Here is a 24,782-nt window from a genome sequence, read left to right as displayed (position 1 = left end):
GACATTATAACGCTCCAACCTGGAATATGCCTAATCTGTTTGGGACCCGAATACATCACTTGTTAATACTATCGAATTCATTTAGAAACGATCTGTTCGCTTTATCACGGCTGGCTATTCTCGTATGTCTATTATTACAAATATTTAAAAAAATACATCAAACTTTCCTAAATTATTCATTCGTTTCTTGAATCGTTTGTCTCTTTCACAAGATTTATTTTTTATGAGAACCTGAAGTATAGTCTTTTTACTGCTGTAGTTCTCTCGTACAATCACGGCAGCATTGTCTACAGCACAGGAATAATTTTATTAGAAGTTCTCGAAAACGTATCTGAGTCTTGACGTCAAGTTGCCCATTGCGGAACCAAATCAATCACCGTGTTTATATTTAGGGGAATGGGGGAAATGCTACGTTTATTTATAGTAGATCACAGCCCTCCTGGAAGAGAATTTAGCGTATGCAACAAGCCAATACAACTATGCAAGCAGACAACGCAAACAAAGGACTAATAGTCAATATTGTGACGAAGGGAATTAATACGAGCTCGCCGAAAGAGAATAGCCTTATTTATGGTGACCGACACTCGTAAGAACGCGCGCACAACTGCGCCCTTCGTCGTCTTCTCTCTGGCGATCGGTGCCTGTAGTGGGCAGATGACATCTGCGGATCGGTACTCGTAGTGTACACCTTACGTCCACGTCATTACTCCCCACGTGAAAAACGACCGTGCTGGTCACCAGTTGGAGAGAGTGAAGGGCGACAGAGAGCGTGGGAAAACGTTGACCAGAGATGCAGTTCTTCGCGGGCGTAGTACGGCTTCATCCGTACTACGGGGACAATCTCGGCTCGTGCCCGTCGTTGGCTCGAGCTCATATTAGTGCTCTGAGGGACGACCTCGTAGTTCACGTCGCTGAGTCGCCTGACGATCTTGTACAGGCCAAAGTATCTGTGCAAAAATTTTTCCGACAGCCCCAGATGACGGACGGGTGTCCACCCCCAAACGTAGTCACCAGGTTCGTACTGGATGTTCCTTCGACCACGGTTTTAAGCGGTGGGCGTTGGCACTCTGCTGGTTGCGGATGCGGTTGCGTGCAATCTGCTGATCTTCTTCGGCTTTCTGGACATGTCGTCAGCATTGTCGCTTCTTGATGTTTCGTTGTCTACTGGGAGCATGGCGCCTAAAGGTGTTACGCAGCGCCCATGAACCAGTTCAAATAGTGCGGGTGGTTCCCTATACAGGCGTTGTGTATGCGAATGTCACGTATGGTAGAATTTCGTCCCATGACTTGTGCTCTACGTCAAAGCACATTGAGACCATATCGGTCCTAGTTCTATTCAGGCGCTCCGTTAGTCCATCAGTTTATGAATGATAGGCCGTGATTTTTTATGACTTGTGTGGGTCAGCATGACGATCTCCTGTATTAAGTTAGCAGTAAACGCAGTTCGTCGATGGGTTATCGAGACGGAAGGGGCCCCGTGACGTAGTGCGATGCCATTGACAAAAAAACATGGCGACTTCCGAAGCGGTTCCGCAAACTACAGCTTTGGTTTCCGCGTTAGGTAGTCTATTACGACAAGTATCTATTTGTTTCCTGCGGACGACGTAGGGGACGAACCAACTAGATCCATTCCCACCTGCTGAAACAGTGCTGGAGGAGGGTCCACGGTTTGCAGAAGACCAGCAGGTTTGAAAGGTCTAACCTTGCGCCACTGACCATCACGCAATTTCTGGCGTAGCGCTGAACGGACGAGAATAGCTGTGCCTTGTAATACTTCAGGCGTATGCGCGCTAACGTCCTGGTGAAGCCCAAGTGTCCGGCGCACGAGTCGTCATGTCACGCCTGCTACACTTGTTCGGGCAATGAAACTGGGACGGCAAGAAGGAACGTTTCTTGGCTTTTTTGAAGTCCTTTTTGTAGAGAACGTTGTTCCGGAGGCAGTAAGGAGTCATTACTCGTGACATCGTTCGTGGGACAACAACGTCGGCTCCCTGAAGGTATCTGATGAAGGTAAGCAATGTACTGTCTGCCCGTTGGAGGTCAGCCATCTCGATGACAGATGGCTGACCTCCATCTACACCAAGAAACAGGAAATTATGCTCTAAGTGACTTGGCCTCCAATGTATAGGTTCACATGAGAGCAGTCAGCGTCGCCGTGTTTCTGTCCGGATCAATATATCACTGTGACGTCGTATTCTAGAAGGGGGAGGCTCCAACGAGCGAAGCGGCCTGAAGGGTCCCTCAGTTTCTCAAGCTAACATGGAGTGGTGGTCACTCACTACGCGAATAGGTCAGCCGTAAAGGTAGGGTCAGAACTTGCCGAAGGCCCAAACGAATGGTAAATGCTCCTTTTCAGTCGTGGAATAGTTGACCTCCGCCTTTGTCAGATTGCGGCTTGCGTTACTACTCATTCGGCGTCGTCTTGCCACTGAACGAGTATAGCCCCGAGCCCCAGGTTGCTGGCGTCTGTGTGAATTTCTGTGTCAGCCGTATCGCCGAAATGCGCGAGTATGCAATACAAACTAAACGGTGGCGATGGCGCGAGCGTGTCTCCAAGCAGCAATATAATTTGCTATCGAAACACTAATGAATTAGAGGTAAGCTAACTCAAAGTGCCATGGTAAGTTACGGATACATTGTCTTTGATAACATGCTTCAAAAACCCAATGGGTGTAGTGAATTAAAAGTTTCTGTTCTAATAATCGTTTAAGATGTGACTGCAGGAGTGTGAAACGGTAATCGATAAGGCAGTAAGGTGGTAAGAGACTGCATGAAACTGTTTTCTACCTACGAAGATGTGTTACATGACTTGAAAGTTCCCCAATACCATTGAAGAACGTTTACGCGTCAGCCATTTCATATTTAGAGAGACTAGAGGAAGAGAGCGATGGGTGATGAGTACTGAAAGTGCAGAGTACGAAGGGCTTATTGGGTGCTTTGAAAATAATTGCCGAATACTTTTTTCTCGTTTTATGCGTTAGACAAAATGCCCAATTCGCTTCGTGATTTTGTCGGCGAAAGATACATTCAAAATAGATTGCTTACAAATGAATGAAATGGAGAGCATAACACGGATGATATGCGATCATGGAGTAAACTGCGTAGGCCATTTACAGTTTTTGCTGAAAATTCTGTGGACCCGCCGTGGTTGCTAAATGGCTATGGTGTTGGGCTGCTGAGCACGAGGTCAGCGGGATCGAATTCCGGCCCCGGCGGCCGCATTTCGATGGGCCGAAATGCGAAAACACCCGTGTACTCAGATTTAGGTGCACGTTAAAGAACCCCAGGTGGTCGAAATTTTCCGGAGTCCCCCACTACGGCGTGCCTCATCACCAGATCGTGGTTTTGAAAAATCATATGTGCAATGGTTCTAGAGTGTCAGGAGAGTAGAATTAGGAACCACGAATGACGTTTGCACGACGATACCAAAGAGCTCAAGGTGAACAAATGGTGGCATTTTATTTTTTGTGCGGGCAAAACGGCTGTTTATTACAATGTTTGCAAAAAGTTGATTGATTTCGTGCCATAAAGCGTTAAACAGCTGTTCTGGGCAATTATTCGCAGTAACATAGGAAAACTGCATCTGACACCGAGTTTACATTCGGGTACAGGTGTGAATTATGTGAAGAATGATGTGTGGAGCATGTTTATAGTAGCTTCTGGTTATTTTTTGTGCATGTAGAATGTGTACTCTATTCTCGTTTTCTGCCTATTGTTAGCCATTCTACGAGTTACATAGTAGCTTTTCTCGGTGTCCTCACTCAGTAAACAAGTCACACTGATATTTTGTGAAAATAAAGGCCGCGCGATAGCTTTAAGCTAGGTCAACAAAGTGTGCAAGTCCATTACGGCATTCGAAATGAATTCCGCATGCAAGCACGCTATAGTTTGTTTTACGAATGGCGCAGACTTTAGCACGCTGTGCTTAGAGAACTGTATCTGCCAGTAAGACAACTTTTGTAGAAATTGGTGGCGACAGTATGGCTAATGTATATGTGAAGTACGTAAAAGATACTGCAAAACTGCTGGAAAGGATTTCTAGAAAGCAAATGGTACGCGTACAATGCGGTGCACAGAGAAAACAGCCCGTTGGCATTTCATGAAAATTGAGTCACGTCAGGTAAAATGTGTAAAAGAAAATTAAATTATCCAATGCCGAAGTCCGGCGTTCGTAAACGTGTGCTCAACCCTCGTTTTCTAAGTATTTTCATGTGTAACACAATATTTTTATTGTGTTTTGCCGGCGTCTTTGCTAAACTAAAGAAGTACCCTGTTGAATACTTTGTGCAGATATTTATCCGTATCGCTTATATCGTCGATGTTGTCTATACTTCGTAGACAGCTATAGCTGTCGTTAAAGAACAATAGGAGATAGCGACATCAAGTTTAGTGGAAAATGGGGGAACGCTCTGGATGATGCACTTCCAAAGTTATATATGCGGGCGTGAAGTACAGCCTTTCGACACCGTTCTCTAAAACCTGAACCGTTATATGAGGTCAACCTGTTAAGTTTGGGGATAAACTTTAAACCACTGTATTGATACAACCACTGCCAAAGAGAAAAATGTTTTGAACTGTAATAGCAAATTAGCCTTCTTCAATACCACAGAAGCAATTTGTAGAGTGAAAGGATGCTTGGTGAGCTACACGATTCGCAAAAAGAACGTGCACATGGCGACGCCAACTTGAAGTTCATGCTCCAGCTCATCGCCGTGGCGTCATTAATTTAGCATCGTAGATTATTGCTTTAATTGGTGCATCATGTGTCGTTCATCGGAATAAGGGCGGGAAGGAATAATGGGGACACGGTAGACTCTCCACATCGTTTATTTCAGCCCATATTCCCATCAACACTACGTGACCTAATTAGAGTGCTGCCGCTAGGGCATATACATTTCGTATATCTGATAATCGACTGCTTTGTATTCTAAATAAGTAAAAACTGAACTTAAGACGTTTGCTAAAAAAACAATCAGATCGTTTAATGCTAAAATTAAGCTATTACTACTGAATTATTTAAAACTAAGTTTTGAGAGAGTAGGATATTCATGTTGACTGATTCGGTGTCCCTTTCATGCCCTTTTATTGCAAGTGCTCAATTCCAACAGCTTCGCTATAAACTGCACTGCGATAGTGCAAGTGCACTCAACTGTGTTTTTTTCTTTTTTCTTTGCAGTCCTCAAACTGATTCAGTGCCCGATCAAAGTAAATGAATCGCAACACGCATGCGCCCAGGTCCTCCTTTCACAAAATTGAAAATATCGTCGTGGTTGTCACGTCGCAGTTTTGTTAGGCTCACTATTAAAGCTCGTTGTATATTTACGGGCTATAAGGGGCATCTACGCGAATAGGAATTTAAGGAGGCGCTACTTACATTTTATTAGTGTCATTGTGGTAGTACGGAGGCACCGCCAACCCGAGAGGAACATCTAGAAAAAGAGAAGAAAAGTTGTGAGCCGTAGGAATACAATCAAAATGAAGCTGTCAGCGCACTACATATTTCAGATCAGCTCTACGGCAACCCACAAGGCGGATGGACATTATTTCAATAAAGAAAAAATGTCATCCACCTGACTCTTGCATGAAGCTACAATGGAAACAGGCCTATATATAAGAAGCAATGCTTCGCACTTGAAGAAAAATTCTTACCGTTCCAAGGACGGATCTTAAGACTGACGGCTGCCTCGGTCGGTCGCTCCGCTATCAGAGACAACTAGGAGGCTAGCAAATCGCCGCGCATGGGCGACAACGAGAAGCACAGCGACTCTTACAATGACAAATGGGTTATGTGGGAGCCCGAAGTAGTGGAGCGCTCACGAATGCGAAAAATTGTCATGGAAATCTGTCCGCGTTTCTGAGAAAGCAAGATTCATGTTTGCAGCAAAATTTTACCTTCTCAGGGAGTCGAACGACGGACTAATGCCTTTCTGGGCGACCAATCTGGCATGCCAGCTGATGAGGAGGGTAGCAGATCACAGCGCAAGGGTGAAACAACCTCCTGCTCGAACCACAACAACACTTCGTATGACAAATCAGTTCTGCCGCGTGCAGCAAGGTGAGAGAAGGCTCCCGAAAGAGAAGGATTGTCATTTATCCGACTGTTGCACGCAGCCACAGAATACACCTGTAAGGATTTCTCAGACAAGAAAAGTTCATTAATGAACTAGCGCCATTGCGAGGCAATCGTTCTACCATGTCAGCTAACCATAAGGCCGGCCGATCGCAGCGCAAGCGGGAAGTAATCGACAGCTCGAAGCACAACCACGGAGCATAACAAATCAGTTCCGAGGCATCCGATAAAGTGGAGGAATGCTCATTAAAGTAAAAAAAAATCATTTCTTCAACTGTTGCACGAAGCTACAAAGGAAACCTGTGAACGTTTCCCAGAAAAAATTGTTGGGTTTTGAATAAAAAATTAGAGGACGCTTAAGCTTCGCCTATAAGAGTGGAAGGCGATAGCGTTATTGGGACTGCAATGGAGAACGTGGGAAAGCCAGCTTACAAAGACCAAGCTTACACCGATCCCTTTAAAGTCGGCTTCACTTTTAAACAGAAATGTATTGCTGGGAAGACATTTCCAACTTGGCGCTTCACTGTCTCTTCTCTTATGTCCCCTTTTCCCAAAATGCATTTCGCGCCACAGACAAGTTCACCTAGGAAATATCAGCACCAACTTGCCCAAGAAGAAGTTCTTTTGCTGGGAAGACATTTTTGCAGGGGCAATATAAGGCGTCTGATAATAAAATGTGAAGGCCCTAGGACCTCTTTTTATATTTTATTAATTCTTTGCTATTGCCCGACGCTTGCGCGCGTGTTCAAAACGCATTAGGCAGGCTAAGTCCCAATTTGAGCTGCCGAGGATGCGAGTGCCACCTGGATAAGATTTTCGCAATTAGCATACCCGAGCGCGCCGCTCTTGGTATGGCAGAAACAAGAAGTTTTTTTTTTCAACATCTTGGGCAGAAATGTTGGCAAAAGGGGTTTGTGCTTGAGTTTCCAAGTAACAGAATTAGGTTTTCTTGCAGATTCAAATAACAGTCCGACGCCACCATGTCTGTAGGTTGTGGTTAAGTTGTACATTACCATTTTTCTGACGGATTTCAGTGAGAAATTCAATTTTTTGTTCACTAACATAGTGCACCACGCGGAGGGCCTGCGCGGTCGGGGTGGTTCGGGATGATTTTCTCCGCTACGGACGCCGACATCCACGCCGACACCGACGCCGGATTTTCTGCGACACGGCACCCTCAAGGCTCTCGCGTTCAAATATCACCTTATCCGGTATCAAACCAGGAAAAAGTAACAGCGCTAGGTATACAAGGACACAAACAAGAAAGAATAAGACACTGACGCTGACTCACAACTGAAGTTTATTTCAATGACAATTCGCATTTATACACCATGGCCGATAGGGCAACAAAAAACAATTGTACACGCGTGGCAGTAACTGTTCGCGTGACGTGTCGGACCACACGAGGCATAAACCATAGCGTCATCAAAACAAATAAAAACAACAAATGAAAAACCAACAGAAGACTATCTTTGTCAAAATCAAGCTACCGTAAACAAGTGATTTACAACAATCTCAACTCTTTATTACTAAGAGTGACAGACGGCTTACTAATACATCTTTCCCTTTCCCTATCGATATGATAGGCTTCATAAGCTTCCTAGTAGTTTGACCTTTGTGCCAGAACAAACAATCTGTATTTCTTTCTATCGGTCGCCGCCCACACTCTCTACAATAAGCCTGTAAGTGCAAACCCCTGTACCTTTTAACGCGACAGCGTTAAGGGCCCCGTGTCGCAGAAAATCCGGCGTCGGCGTCGGTTTTGGAGCCTGTGGCCGAGAAAATCATCCCCAACCACGCAGGCCCTCCAAATATATTCAGGTATGCCACAGCATTCTATTATAAATGTTGCTCATACCTTGTCTCGCATTCTTGGCACAGTTATTCCTCGGCATTTTTAGAATGACAAGCCACAAACAAATGTCATGAAACAAAAAACTCACAGCGCATGCCTTTTATGTTATATCTTTTCAGACTGAAATATTAAAAGTACGAAACAAAAACGTAAACCTGAAAATTATGCAATTTTTTGACGCGGCTGTGCAATAACACTGGGATCGCCCCACGCAAGAGGCCGCGTTTCTACCAGAAAGTTCGCCTTCGTGCATAGCGTTCGCCTCCAGTGTTACCTAGTAACCATTACAGTTGCCAACGCTGCAGTTGTCGGGAAGCGTGAGAAGCAGTCAGGGATCTTTGAATGCTATCGCGTTCCACTCTTAAAAGCAAAGCTTAAGCGTCCTCCCAATTTTTAATGATGACAAGTGTCCTCATTAATCTGATGTTCACACATCGGTCGGTCTGGCCCACATAAACCTTCCCGCGGAGCACTTGTCATCATTAAAAGTACGGGGGGGGGGGGGGTTGCATTTGCAGGCTCATTTTAGGGAGTGTGGGTGCCGACCGATAGCAAGAAATGCAGATTGTTTGTTCTGGCATAAAGATCAATATACCAGGGAGCTTATGGAAGCCTATGATATTGAGAGCGAAGGGGAAGATGCATTAGTAAGCTGGCTGTCGCTATTAGTAACGAGTAAAGATTTTTGCAACTCAGTTTTTCACGGTATCTTGAGTTTCCCAAAGATAGTCTTCTGGTATGTCTCGTGTGGTTCGACACGTCACCCAACGGTTGCTGCGGCGCGTGTACAATCGCTTTTTGTCGCCCTGTTGCCCGTGGTGTATAAATGTGAATTATTCTTGAAATAAAATTCATTTGTGAATCAGCGCCAGTGTCGTGTTCTTTGTGTCCTTGTCAACGTAGCATGTTATTTTTTCCTAAACATGAATTCCCACCAACTGGCCCAAATTTCTCTTCTAGTACAGGGACTAACGCTCTTCCGGGGCGATCGCTCTACCATGTCAGCTCTCCAGCAGGTAAGCACATCGCAGCGAAAGAGAAATCAGGCAACAGCTCAAAGCATATCAGCACTGAATGTCAAAGGAGTTCTCAAAGATCCATGAAGACGGAAGAACGCTCACGACAGGGCAATATTTTCTTTTACGCGAGTGTTGAACGAAGTTTCAAACAAAATATACGTGCTTTCCAGAAAGAAACATAATTTTTGAAAGAAAAATGCCGTCTCCTTGTCACGGGGATCGAACCACGGACTAATGCTTTCCTGGGACGATCGCTCCGCCATGACCAGGAGGCCAACACATTGCAGCTCAAGGTCGAATTATTCGACCGCTCGCAGTACAGCACTGCGTATGACAAATCAGTTCTGTAAAATCGCGCTTGGTGAAAGAACGCTCACGAAAGAAAAAAAACAGTTATTTACCCGATTGTTGCACGAAGCCACAAAGAAACGTTCATACCTGGAGCAAAATTTCTTGTTTTGTGCAATCGAACAAGGGACTAATGCTTTTATGGGGCAATCGCTCTCTCATGTCAACTAACCAAGAAGCCAGCAGATCGCAGCGCAAGTGGGACTGATTTGACATCTGGAAACAGCAACAACGATAATGAGTAATCAGTTCTACAGAATATCGAAAGGTGGAAGAACGATAATGGAAGTGAAAAATTATCATTTGCCTGAACGGCATTTCTCTAAAAGATAGGATCATATTTCAAGGACAATTTCAACTTGTCCAGAGATTGAACCAGGGACTAACGCTTTTGCGTGGTGATCGCTCTACCAAGTCATGAAACCAGAAGGCTAGCATATTGTAGCACAAGGCTGAATTATTCGACAGCTCACAGCATAAAAACACTGCTCATGAAAAATAAGTTCTGGGAAATCGCGCAAGGTGGAAGAACAACGGTCATGAAAGGGAAAAAATTGTCATTTACCCGACTGTTGCACGAAGCCACAAAGGAAACTAGTTTCTCTGAAAGAATGTTCATATTGAAATGTATCGTATCGCGTCTGACACGTGTGCTACGGTTGATAAGCTGAGGGGGCGTTGCCCAACTTTCTGTATATCGTAGCATGATGATCTGAGGGGCATTGCCCCATTTCAATGTATAAAAGAATGGCTCAATAAATCCTGGGCACTCGTGCCCTGGCCACCCGGAACATGGTCTCATGCCGATACATGGTGTCACAAGCGTCTAGCCCGTGCCCTCATCCGCTCGTCTGTAGGATAACAGTCACTGAGTGAAAGCTGCCAGCATGGATTTCATAAAGCCACCGGAGCCGCTGCGGTTGGAAGGTGACATAAGCAAGCACTGGGAGCTGTTCAAGCAACGGTTTCAACTATTCCTGACTGCAACGGAACCAGCGAGTAAGAAACGAGAAGCATCGACGATAACTGCGTTCAATGCCTCCTTTACTAGATGCCTGCCGCGTGGTCCGGTAAACCCGGTTCCGTGCCCTCTCCCTTTTCTCTTCTCCGCGAAAAGGCAACGAGCGCCGCTTGTGGCGCACGTCTGCAACTTAGATCACGTGCTGCGGCCTCTGAGATTACTGTAGCATCTGTTACAGTCTCGGAGTCTGCAGGCGCTATAGAAGGGCCGACGGAAGTCGTCGACCACCGCTGCCGCCGCCGCCGGAAGTTGAAAAGGCAGCGAGCGCCGCCTCACGGAATTTGTGCTGAACTAAGGGAACCGCCGCCCCAATGGGAAAGCTAGCAACGCGACGGGCATCTAGTAAAGGAAAGCATTGCTGCGTTGCTACTGAGCGTCGCTGGAGAAGAAGCCATCGAGGTATACAACACCTTCAGCTTCACAGAAGACGAGTCCAAGGATGATTACGACGCAGTAATCAAGAAGTTCGACGAATACTTGGCTTCACAAGTAAATGAGGTTCATGAGCGCTACCTGTTCCGTAGTCGAATGCAAGAGCCAGGTGAGCCTTTCGAACACTTCTTAAGAGATCTGAAGACGAAGGGACGAGCGTGTAACTTCGGTGGGCTAGTAGAGTCAATGATCACAGACCAAATTGTTTTTGGCATAAAGGACGCTAAGACTCGAGAGAAGCTTCTTTCTAACAACCAGTTAATGCTGCAAAAGGCAGAGGAACTATGCAAGGCAGTTGAAGTCCCAGCAGCCAACCAGGCAATTTGGATGCAAGAAAGAAAGCAAGTCGACGCAATGGACAAGACAAGTGTTGCTTCAGACGTAAAGCAGCGCAAAAGTTATAAATGTCGAAAGTATGGAAGGGCGCACGCGCCACGAAAATGTCCAGCGTACGGACGAACATGTCGTGCATGCCAAGGAAAAAACCACTTCGCTGCATGTTGCAAAGCAAAACCTAAAGTAGGAGAGTTGCAGGGTAGCGAAGATTTCGAAATTCTCGCTATCGGGAATAAAACCAGCCGACTAGACTGGACGGTTAAAGCGAAGGTTGAAGGAAAACTCGATTTTAAAATAGATACTGGGTCGCAGGCTAATCTGCTGCCACTAGCGCTGTACGCAAAGATGAACCCCAAGCCACAGTGAAAGCCAAGCAGTGCGATGTTGCGATCCTACGGTGGAAGCGAAATCATGCATTTGGGAACCGTAAGGCAAGAAATGACGCTGCACGACCGCACTTCCACTCGGGATTTTTTCATTGTGCGCAAAGGAGGCCAAGCAATTCTCGGTCTGCAGGCGTGCCAGACCCTCGGGCTAGTATCCCGGCAAGTACAGGTGCCCACAAAATAACTCGGAACGCCACACCCGTGGCCGCTCGTCGGCGGAGCACACCCGCGGAAACATACAGCCTTGGTCTGCGCGTGCGCGGCATCCCTAGCAAGCAAGCCTCGCTCCCTAGTTCATCTAGATAGGTGTTGCCTTGCGTCAAAAAGCTAGCGGTTTGTCCCTCTTAGCGCTGCGACAACACATCTGGGAGACGGGGGGGGGGGGGGGGGGGGAGGGAATCGAGGCCTGTAGGCGACAGCGTGCTCGCGCGCAATGCAGCTAAGTTTCTAAACTCACGCGTAATCCTTGTGACGTATTCTCGTCGGAATCGTCATTCATTCTTTGAGATAGTCATGCTTTCTGGATAGGTTGCGTGGATGGAATTCATGAGCGTTTATAACCGAGTGGTGGCCTGTGAGTTTACCATGCTCCACTTTTAATTATATCTTATGGCTTGCATATCTGAGTTAATTATTTCGCCTGAAGAAGCTATGAATTCATAGCTTATCTTTCATGTGGGCGAGCGCCGCGACTCGGCTATAATAGCACTGCAGCGCACTTTTCAACCTGATTATCGTGTTGGGCGATGTATTTTATTCCTTGTGCAATTATATTGCGAGCCACATTTACTACTTGGGAATAAGATCAGAACTTTGATTGGAACACGACGACTCCTTTAGCAAGGATGACTTTGAGCAGTAAAAGTTTCCAAAATGACATCAGACACGTATTCCAACACGCCAATTTCATGCACAGGAATGAATTTTATGAATGCGGCACTTTGCCAAAGGTATCTTTAATGATTCGCAGTAACAATGAACATCGCTTAGTGCGCTATTTATTTACTAAAACTGGCCGCTTCGCTGCACATTTAGTAGGGATTACTGTGAAATTTGATCGCGTGCCTGCGTTGGTTGGCGCAAACGTTCAATTTTTTGTCCAGTGTGGTGATACGTTGCTAATCAATGGGGTGTTCAGCTGTGTGATTTAAATGCGTGTGAAAAAAACATTCAGTGGGGTCCCTTACCGATTGCCACGACAACTTTGACGGTGAAAGACTTAATGCGTTGACGTGATTACATTTGCTATTGTTCGATCCTTTGGAACCTTTGAATTACTCTTGAAATACTTTAAATACTATTTGGGACTCTTGAAGCATTTTAATTACTCCCAATTACTTTCTGGAATTGTTGAATTACTCTTAATTGCTCCTTGGGACACTTCAATTACTCTTCGGAACTCTTGAAGTACTCGTAATTACTCGTTAGGACTCCTGAAATACTCGTAATTACTCCTAATGCTCTTTGGAACTCGAGTTAGTCTTAATAACTCTGAATTACTGTTTGGGACTCTTGAGTTCCTCTTAATTGCTCTTTGGCACCCTTGACTTACTCTTACTTAAACTTAATTAACCTTCGGGACTCTTAAGCTGTCCCTAATTAATCTTTTGGACTCAAATTATTAATTACTTTTCTTGCTCTTTGAAACTCTTGGACTGCTCTTAGTTACTTTGCATTACGTTGCAGTTTACTTTGACATGCTTTAATGGAGGGTGGAGGTGTCGTATGACGCTGTCTGATATTTATACCACAAGTGTCGACGCCGACGACTACGATGACGGACGGTCAGATTTTGCGACTCATGAGCATTTAAGGCTTTCGCCTCAATCGTATTAGTTTGGACAGCAGAGTGCCGCTAAGGAAAAGGCAGAACGCTGGGTTTATTTTGTCCGTAGCAAATAAAAATTCCTATTTTCAACTCATATCATGTGGTTGTGTCGGTGAAGACAACAGTTGACACACGGGTATCAAAACTTCAATGTTTATTGGGTGAACTTGTGCCCAGCAAAAAGAAGCGCTTACAGCGCGATGATAGCAGCGAGCATGATCGTGGGTCGCCGATAATCTGATTCTTGGCGAAGCGTGTCGGCTCTTTATTACATAAAGCATCGAATGTTCTAGCGTTATCGCAAATCGTGGCGCTAGTATCCGGATATGCTCGACAACGTGCGTCGTGCATGGAATCTGATTAGAGCGTTCGACACCATTTCGGAAAGTTGCTGTGCATACAGGCGCAGCCTTCGCGAAGCGGTGATTTTGTTTAATTAAGCTGGTGACGATCGGTCGCCTCGAAAAAAAAAACGAAAAAGTACGCGTGCCAATGCCCCCCCTCTGAAAAAGCATCGTCCCGATGCTGCAAAGAGAACAGGACAGTTAAAACAAAAGCACGTGGTTAAGGTATCACACCCGCCGCGGTGGCTCAGTCAGCTAAGGCGTTGCGCTGCTGAGCACGAGATCGCGGGATCGAATCCCCGTCGCGGCGGTCGCATTTCGATGGAGGCGAAATGCAAGAACGCCCGTGTGCTTGCGTTGTAGTGCACGTTAAAGAGCCCCAAGTGGTCAAAATTAATCCGGAGCCCTCCACTACGGCGTGCCTAATAATCAGAACTGGTTTTGGCATGTAAAACCCCAGAAAGAAGGTATCACGAAAAGGCAAAATAGTAAAGAAAAAGGCGTTTAGCATGCGTAGAACGGCTTAAGGCGCACTTCATGGACGACTTCGGGTCGTGCGCGTTACCGCTGTGGTTGCCTTGCGCCATGAGGCACAACCTCATAATCTAGTTCACCAAGATGACGAATGATTTTGTAGGGTCCGATCTCGCGAAGTCCTCGTCGACGTATGGGAGTCCAGACCCAAACCCGGTCGCCGGGCTGATATTCCACGTAGCGTTTTCTAAGATTGTAGTGCCGGCTGTCTGGTTTTTGTTGGATTTTGATGCGCAAGCGGGTGAGCTGTCGTGCTTTCTCGGCGCGCTGGAGATAGGCCGCGACGTCTTAATTCCCTCCTCGGTGACACGCGGCAGCTTGGCGTCAAGGGTCGTCGTCGGGATCCTGCCGTACACCAGCTGGAACGGCGTGAATTGCGTTGTTTCCTGTACTGCCGTGTCGTAAGCGAACGTTCGTATATGGTAGGACCGCATCCTATTTCTTGTGCTCGACGTCGAGATACATTGCAAGCACGTCGGTGATGGTCTTGATGAGCCGCTCCGTAAGGCGGTTCGTCTGCGGGTGGTAGACAGTTGTCATCCTATGGCTTGTATGGCTGTATTGCAGAATAGCTTGGGTGAGCTCTGCAGTAAAGACCGTTACACCGTCGGTGATGAGGACTTTTGGGGAACCATGTTGCAACAGGGTGTTGTTCTCAACAAAATATTCAGCCACTTTGTCTGCACTGTATATATTTCGGGCTTATGTTTCGGCGAAACGAGCAAGGTAGTCCGCCACCACGACGATCCACTTGTCAGTGGTGTCTCGTCGCTGACATTGTCGGCATGTCTTGACGTAATGGGCGACGTCAGGGGTCAGGCATATCCAGTAATACTTCGCCTGTATCCTTGACAGAGTGCTGGAGAATCTGACGTGTCCGGCGGTCGGATCATCACGTAAGGTGTGCAGCACCTCTGGACGCAATGCGCTCGGAACAATAAAAAGATATGGTGAAAAGATATGGAAAAAGGCTGGTGAAAAGTTCTTTTTTAGAAGTATCTCATGTTGCACTGAAAACGAAGACAGTCCTTGACTAAACGCTCTAGGGACAACATTGTTGTTGCCTTCCAAATACTCGACGAGGCTTTTGTGCTCTGGGTCTGCTCTTTGCTGTTCAGCGAAGTATTGCGCGGGTATTGTAGTACCTTGAAAGGCGTCGTCGGCTTGGGGCAGCTGGTCAATGGGAGCGCGTGATAGACAGTCCACGTCAGAGTGCTTCCATGCCGAGCTGTATACACGACGGTAATGTCAAATTCCTGGAGTTTAAGACACCATCAGGCTAGCCGTCCTGAAGGGTGATTTAAATTAGAGAGCCAGCACGAGAGACGGTGACCACGAGAGCTCTCCGGTGGTATCGCTTGGTCATGGGACAGCGTTTTTTACATTGACTTTTGGTCGATGATTGCGCCGTGGTGGATCAGGAAGTCTATGCCGAGGATGACGTCTCGTGAACGCTGTTGGAGGGTAAGGAAGGTGGCATGGTAGGTCCTGTCATGAATGGTAACTCTTCCCGTGCAGGTTCCAGTCGGCGTAATAAAGTGTCCTCCAGCTGTTCAAATTTGCTGGCTTTCACATGCAGTTTACCATGCTTGCTTCATGCACCAATATAGGCAAGTGACGCGACAGCATCAATATCGCGTGCATGCACCGTTCACGTTAATCGCGGCTTGCATCCGGCGTGGGAGCGACTCATAGAGCGCTTTTATGAAGTCCTCCTTCTCGCCGAGGCGCTGCCATTCGCCGGTTATGGCGAGCCACAGTTCGTCAGCAGTGGCGGCTCCCAGATTCATGTGAGACATGTTTTGCTTAATTGCTCCCCACACGTTTTCGATTATGTTGAAATCTGCGCCTTTTGGAGGCCAGTCAAGTGTGCGAACAGCACGTTCTTCCAGGAGCTTTCGCACAGCTCTGGCGGTGTGTACTGGGCTGAGGTCGTGCTGAAACCAGAAGCAACCATCTCTAAATGATCCGTCCAGAGCGTACGGAAGCAGTTGACAATCGAGAATTTCACAGTAGGCCTCAGCTGTGAAAGATGGGGACAGCCGCACTAGCGGACCGAAGCCATCTTTGCTTACTGCTCCCCAGACGTTTACAGCACACCGGCCGCTGCTGTGGATTTCCGAAATATATCCAGGCTCGTATCTGCAGAAAGAGAATTAAGGAGAAAAATGGTGCCTCTACGTAGGAAACGTGTTGTGCGTCTGGAGAAATATGGCCAAAAATTATTCATCAAAAGACAAATACCTGCAGTTGTATGGCCTCCAAACGCGGCGCTGTTGGTCCCACCTCGACGAAAACGTGCACTCATCAGAGAAGATTACTTCCTTCCAATCTTCCGCCGTCCAATCTTCATGCACCCTGGCAAAATCAAGACGCTGGCGTTTTTGCCGCTCCGTCAAGTGTGGTTTTTGAGCGGCAATAAACCCATTAAGTCCGGCTTCTCGCAGGCGCCTTCTTACTGTTTCTTCACTGACTTGAAGGTCGAGAGCGGTCTTAATTTGTTGAGCGCTCTGGAAACGGTCAGCAACCGCTGCAGCAACGATGAGGTGGTCGGACTCTTCCGACGTGCATCGGCCCCGTCCGGGTCGAGCAGCATCTTCCAGTCGGCCGTCTTCATCCCGGTAGGCCTGAATGATTCTATTCACGGCACTAATAGACCTCTGCGTGAGGCGGCATATCTCACGTTGAGGAATGCCTTGAATAGATAGGTCAACTATCCTTCTGCGCTCGTTGATTGGCACTCTCTTCGCCATGCTGTGTCGATAGGAAAAGGGTGTAATTTCGTGACAATTGCGCGGTTTATATCTTCGTATCTCGTTATCAATCGGGCGCACAACGTGCTCACGACTACGTCAGACGAACACGGCAGGCTTTTCCCGCGCTAGCCACAGTCGCGCATAGCAAATATAGTGATTGATCAGGCCAGGTGTATGGAAAAGATAGTAGGTGCCAAAGAAAAAAAAAGATAAAAATTATGTGGGCTCCCTTATCGATTGTTCAGACGACTTTGAAGGCGAAATCATTAATGCGTTGACGTCATTTCATTTGCTATTGTTTGATTATTTTGGTTATTTCATTAAATAACAATTATTTGGTCGTAATTCGGTTTAACTATTTTCTTATTTGCTGTTAGGGGTCTTGAATTGCTCCTACTTCGTATGTAGTATTCTTTGGAACTCTTAATTAGCCTTAATTTGGGGTCACCAGTCTTATCACGCAGTCTCGAATTGATGTTAAGTAGTCTCCATTACTGTTCGCAACCCTTTATTACTCTTAATTAATCGTTATTATTTTTGGTTACTTAGTAATTCACTTTAGCACGCTTTAATGAAGGTGTCGTATGATGTCCGTGTTTTGGTCTTGTTAATTACCCTGATTACTTTTAATTAGTGTTTTGGACTCTTGAATTACTCTTAATTACTCTCAGCTACTTGGTGCTTAATTCACTTTTACATGCTTTACTGAACGGCAGAGGTCTAGTATGCCGCTTTCCGATTTTTGCTACCGCAAGTGTTGTCGACGATGGCCACATTCCGTGACTAATGACCCAGATAAGCCTTTCGCTTTAAAAGGCGCCGATGCCCATTAACTCGCGCGCACAAGCGCTTATGCTCTATCGCGTGCACACGCGTGCACACAGCGTTTCAGAAACCGCATCGCCACAGCCCCCCATGTAACAACGCTAAAAGGTACCCAACGCTATTCTTTTGGAGCAAGGCAACTCCTATTTAGATGCACTGGGGAGCGAGGCGAGCTTGCTAGGGAGACCGCGCATGCGCAGACCGTGGCACTACTTTTTCGCGGGCACGCTCCGTCGGCGAAAGGCCACAGGTCCGGCGTTCCGAGTTATTTTGTGGGCACCTGTACACAGCGTATCGCAAAGCAGTTCAGAAAAAGTTGTGAACGAATTTCGCCACCTTTTTTATTGCATAGGCTGTATCCAGCGCCACTATCGCATGGTCGTGCGCGACGGAGCAGTCCCAGTCGCCCAGCCGGCGCGTCGAGTACCACTGGCCTTGAAGGAGCAGCTTCCAGACGAGCTGGAGCGCATGGAGCGGGAAGACATAATCACGAAAGTGACTGAGCCTACTGAATGGGTGAGCCCTCTTGTCATTGTGCGCAAGAAAAACGGTGAACTACGCATGTGCATGGAACCGCGTAAGATAAACGAAACCATTAAACGGGAACACTTCGAAATGCCGACACGAGAGGACATTGAATCCGAACTCGCAGGAGCTAAAGTGTTCACGCGCCTAGATGCCAATTCAGGGTTCTACCAGATTCCGCTGCATGACGAAACATCGAGAATCAGCCCCTTCGCGACGCCTTTCGGTCGCTACCGTTTTCTCCGATTGCCTTTCGGCATATCATCAGCATCGCAAGTCTTTCAGAAAGCCCTAAACGATATTTTTGAAACTCTACCAGGAACGAAAGTATATGTCGATGACATATTAGTGTGGGGCCCATCAAGGCAAGAGCATGACGAACAACTTAGGTTGGTACTAAAGACTGAAGAAAAAAGCAGGGCTAACATTCAACCCTGACAAATGCGTTGTTGGAGTCAACGAAATAGACTTTCTAGGGGACGTAATTTCTGCAGAAGGCATTAAGCCGAGTCCTGCCCTCGTTCACTCTATGCTGCAGATTCCAGAGCCACGTGACAAACAAGCCGCGCAGGGAATGCTCGGTGTTGGCAAGTTATTGGCAAGTTGCCAATTATTTTGGCAAGTTTATTCCAACACTAGCACAAAGGAACAAGTTTTTGCGAAGAAAAAGACACGGTGTTTGAATGGACGCCGAACCACGCGGAAGAATGGCGTCAGATATGCCACAGTTTAACTAGCCAACCGGACAGCCAACTAGCTGTCGGTGTTCGATCCAGCAAGAGAAACAAAGGTATCGTGTGACGCGTCGCGCCGTGGCGTAGGCGCCGCACTCTTGCAGAACTACAATGGCACATCGAAACCAGTCGCGTATGGATCAAGAACACTCTCGGAAGCGGAAATGCGCTATTCACAAATAGAAAAAAGAGACACTGGCCATTACATACGGCTGCGGAAAATTCGACCACTTTGTTTACGGCCGAGAGGTCATCATTAAGACCGACCATCACCCTTTGATTGCTATCTGTAAGAAAGCGATCGGTGACATGCCACCCAGTCTACAGCAATTTATGCGATTGCTCAGATATGATTTCGACCTGCAATTCGTTCCAGGAAAACAGCTAGTGCTCGCGGATATGCTGTCTCGAGCACCAAGCAGTCGGGACACGGATGCTGTTGACACCGCTGACGTAGAAGTGCACGCCGTCAGTACGGTATCTTCATTTATCAGCGACGAAACATGGAAGCGTCTCGCCACAGAAACGGCCAAGGATAGCTATCTGAAATTGGTGTTGCAGAACTTAATAACGAGTGAACCAATAGGTGGTCTGTTGAAACCCTTTTCATCCGAGAATTCTCATTAACTCATTCCTATTCAAGGGATGCAAGGTCGTAATGCCAAGCAGTATGAGACGCGACACTTTGCACAGGATTCACGAAGGCCATCTGGGAATCGCCCAATGCAAAGCTAGGGCTCGTCGTCTAGTCTTCTGGCCTGGCATGAGCTCGGAAATCGAGGCGTTCGCTCAGAAGTGCGCCGTATGCAAACTGTATGCGTACAATCAGCCGAAGGAACCACTTATGATGCATCTCGTTCCGGACCAGCCTTGGTATCGCGTAGGAATCGACATCTTTCACTACGGCGGCAAGTCCTACCTGTGTGTGTCTAAGACGCCTTGTCTAACTTCCCAGAAGTAGAATGTCTCCGAGACACTACAGCCAGGACCGTCGTTGACGCGACTAGTGCTATATTTGCTCGTTATGGCATACCAATGGAGGTTCTTTCAGACAATGGTCCCCAATTTTCGAGCAGAGAATTTGCCTCGTTTTCACGCACTTACGACTTCAAACACATCACCTCAGGTCCGCGATTCCCACGTTCCAATGGGCTATCCGAAAAGGGGGTACAGGTGGTTAAGAGACTGCTTAAGAAAACTACTGAAGCTAAACAGGATTTCTGGTTGGCACTTTTGGCTTACAGGACTTCTCCCTTGGAGTGTGGCCGGGCGCCAGCAGAGACCGCCAAGGCCGCCGACTACGAACACTGCTGCCTGACTTCCAATGTGGACCAGCCCACCAGGTCGTCAAGCATCGCCAGCCTCGAACTCTGCGCAGCCACTAGCAGCACTTCACGAAGGCGATGTCGTGCGAGTCCAGACCGGCACGTGGGCCACGAAAGCACAGGTTCTGAAACCGTCAACGTACCCGAGGTCGTACCATGTCATCACGCAGGAAGGGCGGTCCCTTCGGCGTAATCGCAAACACCTGCAACCGACCGGGGAGACCTTCCGGCGTGACTTCATTCCCAACGGCGCGGAACCTCAGTGCTCGACATCTGCTCAGCACATCGATGATGAAGCGCCGACTAATGGTGTTACAGCAACCGCGGACATAATGAACAGTTCCCCGCCAACGCCAGCCAGTGTTACGGCAAACCGCGGACATTTCGGGCGGGTCGCCGCTAACGCCAGTACCGAGAAGGTCCCTGAGACAACCAAGACCACCACGACGACTGGAGTATAACCGAAACTTCCAACAGATTTCTTAAACCCATTGTGTCGGTATTTATGTTTCACTCTCGTTACAAATGTGTAACCTGGAGGAGTCAGCAACCGCGGACATAATGAACAGTTACACTGCACAAACCATTTCTGCGGAAGCCCGCAAGATGGAAGACTGTGCATGAAAGGAAAAAAAAATGTCATCCGCCTGATAGTAGCACGAAGTATAACACAGGAAACCCATGTGGGTTTTTCAGAAAGAATGCTTCGCAGTAGAAGAAAAATTCGTCCTGGTAAGGGGATCCAACCCGGGACCTTCTCCCCGGAAGATTGATCCTCTCCAACTGCACAAAAATACAGCAACAGACTATGTATGTAATAATACATTTCGTTGAGTCACTCGTTCTAAAACAGTCTGTAAATACCATCCGGTCTTATTCTTTCTGAAGAAGGGCAACTCGAGAATAATTATAATGGAGAAGAGTTAACAGTAGATCAAACAAAAAAAATGGTATCAGCGTGAGGAGAGGTCTTACGCGGTTTCCCAACATATCACTACAACATATGTAAATAACTGCATGGTTTATTTTATTTTCTTTCTCGTAACGAAAGAGGATGTATCACGTCTGACACGTGTGCTACGGTTGATAAGCTGAGGGGGCGTTGTCCAACTTCTCTGTATATCGTGGCATGATTATCTTCTGAGGGGCGTTGCCCCATTTCAATGTATAAAAGAACGGCTGAATAAATCCTGGGCAATCGTGCCCTGGCCACCCGGAACATGGTGTCATGCTGATACAAAAAGGAAGATATCTACTTGTCGGGGGTGTCTAACCAGTGACTAACGCGTTTTCGGGGCAATAACACTGCCATGACAGCTAACGAGGAGGCTAGGATATCGCAGTGCAAGGTCGAATTATTCGACAGCTTGCAGCACAACACTGCACAAACCATTTCTGCGGAAGCCCGCAAGATGGAAGACTGTGCATGAAAGGAAAAAAAATGTCATCCGCCTGATAGTAGCACGAAGTATAACACAGGAAACCCATGTGGGTTTTTCAGAAAGAATGCTTCGCAGTAGAAGAAAAATTCGTCCTGGTAAGGGGATCCAACCCGGGACCGACGCCTTTCCGTGTCGGTCTCTCGACGACCTGAGTTAACCAGGAGGCTCACAGATTGGAGCGCAAGGCCTAAATAATTTATGGCATCAATAATAAATCGGCCATCATTTCCGGCGAAACGAAGTTTTTTTTTTTGCTTCTTAGGCATCTGAGCAAAATGATGGCTCTATCGACATGATGCTTTAGAGAAAACATCAATGTTTCAAACGGTTACTGCCCGTTGCGAAATGTGAATGATATGAACTATAATAGCAATAATAGTAAAGTTATACAGTTTGGAAGTGTATTATTAGGGTCTTTTAAAAAGCTCTTTAAAAACGGAAACACTGTAGCCAAAGCAGCATAACCACCGGGAAAACACCACAAAGAAAAATTGAGCTGCTACGCGCACGTAGAATAATTTTTTTTTTCACTTACAGATGCGATCGGTCAACGCATCCTGCCAAGCTTCTCCCCGGAAGATTGATCCTCTCCAACTGCACAAAAATACAGCAACAGACTATGTATGTAATAATACATTTCGTTGAGTCACTCGTTCTAAAACAGTCTGTAAATACCATCCGGTCTTATTCTTTCTGAAGAAGGGCAACTCGAGAATAATTATAATGGAGAAGAGTTAACAGTAGATCAAACAAAAAAAATGGTATCAGCGTGAGGAGAGGTCTTACGCGGTTTCCCTACGAAAGTATCTTGTCAGAAATATTGTGGTACTATTACAAATAAGGAACGCATTATGTGCATGTTTAGACACATTTCTGGTAGATTAAAAAAATTCCAGTGCACGTTGCTCAAGGTGCGACAAATTTGCTACGCCAGTGAGCACCGCCAGTGTCAAGTGTTCTGAACACTCGTTCACTCACGATGTTATAAGCGTAGTTTTAAAAATGTCGCAGTTTCACCCGAAAGGCGAAGCATCAATTGCGATAGCAAATTAGTAGAGTGCTGTACAGAGCAAGAATAGTAGTTTTATCAGCTGTATAAACATGGACATGTAGCATCCCCAGCAACGCGCTGAACTGTTGTTGACGCCGTCGGCGTTTTGCCCGCGTTCTCACCGAAAGCGCGTGGCATTGGTGACTTGCCGGGGCCTCTGGCAGCGACTCGGATGTTTTCGACGAGAGTGAGAGAGAGAGAGAGAGAGAGACAACTGGATTCGACAGAGTGGGTAGCTAGTTCATGGGCTCCTCAGGAAGGGCAGATGGCCGCCAGGCGATGCGTGACGGCGACCTCTTCAGCTCGCTCCAGGGCTCGGAGTTGCACGTCTGGGCTGGAGCTAAGCAGCACTTCCTCCCACGATGAAGGTGAGGGAGAGGCCAGAATATCGACTGGAGGGGGATCCTCTTCGCAGTCCCAGATGATATGACTGAGCCGGACAGGTGACAGTACGGACTTAATCTATCCGGGTAAATGTAAGAGTATACGCAGGGGTTCCGGTATGAGTGTGTCTGAAACCTGCGCCAGGTGACCTCCTGACGTTTGTTTAATTTACTGTGTGGTGCGGGCATAGTGTGTCGTGTAAGACGCTAGTACTGTGTTATGTCGTGATATGAGTGCAGGACTTCGTTTGAGGTCCCCGGGTACGGGAGGCCCACCGCTCGGCTGACGAATCCTCGAGCATGTTGGTGGGCCGCTTCGTTCCCTGGATTCCCTGCTTGAGCCGGGACCCATATCAACTCTACTGAGCGTGGTTCTCCACTGTTTTGTAGTGACTGTAGGAGCTTTAGTGTAGTGTGTGCCACTATTCCTCGCGCGTTTGTTATGGCGGCTTTAGAGTCGCTCATAACTATACAGGCGTCAGCTGAGGCCACGGCCAACGCAATGGCGACTTCTGCTTCGGTGGGTGTAGCAGGTTTTCGACGAGATCAGAACGGGACACGTCGCCGTTTTGCCCGCGTTTGAGCCGAACGCACGCGTCGTTCGTGACTGTTGCCGGTGCTTTTAGCGGCGGCTCGGAGGTTTTTGACGTGATCAGAACGGTACAATCGTCGAGCAGCGTCGGAATTTTTTACGACCTTCTCGCCTCGCAACGTTTTTATATAAACACGCATTTGGTGCGGCGGCTAAACGTCGCCTCCCCTCCTACCCTACCGTCCCCCCACGGCCTTTAGCGCGAAGGAAGAAGCCGCGTTTGCTCTCCGCCGTGCGTTCGCTCCCCGTGCAAGCGGGCGTCTCTCTCGCGCTTTCACGCGCACATACAGCAAACGGCGAGCGGCGACAATTTCATCGCCGTTGGAGTTCACACTAAACTTCGTAGCGGCGGCGACGACGATGGCGATGGCTACGGTAGAAATCCGCTTGGAGTGTCCATATAGTTGCTATCCCAATAAAACGGGACGAGACGTGTAATATTGTTACGGGAAGGAAGAAACGTACTGGTTTTACAGACGGGTTTTAATGGCTACGCAGAGAAGCGAAAACCCAGAATCTTCTTTGTCGTCTCCCAGGGCACCAACCATGTCTTCTTCTTTCCACCTTACGCACTGTGACATTACCCCCGTCAGAAGAAGCACCTTACTGGTGCGACTCACTGGTTCCAGAAAGGAACGGTTTGAGGCGGCTGACGTGGACGACGTCAGATAGAGGTGAAGGCACGGTAGCATCCAGAGGAGACACTTCATAGGTGACAGGCGTCACCTGGCGGAGGATGCGATAAGGGCCGTAGTATCGCGAAAGGAGTTTCTCCGAAAGACCGACACGTCGAGATGGAGACCAAACTAGCACAAGATCACCTGGTTCGTATTCGACATCGCGGTGGCACTGATCGTAACGGCACTTCTGACGTGTTTGGGAAGCAGAGAGACGAAGACGGGCAATCTGGCGTGCCTGGGTCGCTGTGGTTATAACATCACGAGCGTACTCCGTCGGCGAGTCAAGTGTGGTCGAA

The 24,782-nt window shown here is 47.4% G+C and overlaps 1 protein-coding gene across 1 annotated transcript in view; it reads right to left on the bottom strand.

Annotated features, from left to right (window-relative positions):
• LOC119443797 (uncharacterized) overlaps positions 1–24,782 on the bottom strand; it is a 454,815-nt gene that overhangs the window by 56,739 nt on the left and 373,294 nt on the right. The window contains exons 15-16 of the mRNA XM_037708465.2: positions 22,316–22,374; positions 5,375–5,429 (exon numbers count right to left, since the gene is read on the bottom strand). Of these exons, the coding sequence (XP_037564393.2) occupies positions 5,375–5,429; positions 22,316–22,374 (114 nt within the window). The remainder of the gene's footprint in view (positions 1–5,374; positions 5,430–22,315; positions 22,375–24,782) is intronic.

Source organism: Dermacentor silvarum, chromosome 3 (assembly GCF_013339745.2).
Source record: "Dermacentor silvarum isolate Dsil-2018 chromosome 3, BIME_Dsil_1.4, whole genome shotgun sequence".
NCBI classification, from domain to species: Eukaryota; Metazoa; Arthropoda; class Arachnida; order Ixodida; family Ixodidae; genus Dermacentor; species Dermacentor silvarum.
Note: the sequence above shows the minus strand (reverse complement) of the source record. Positions and strands in the feature narration are given on the sequence as shown.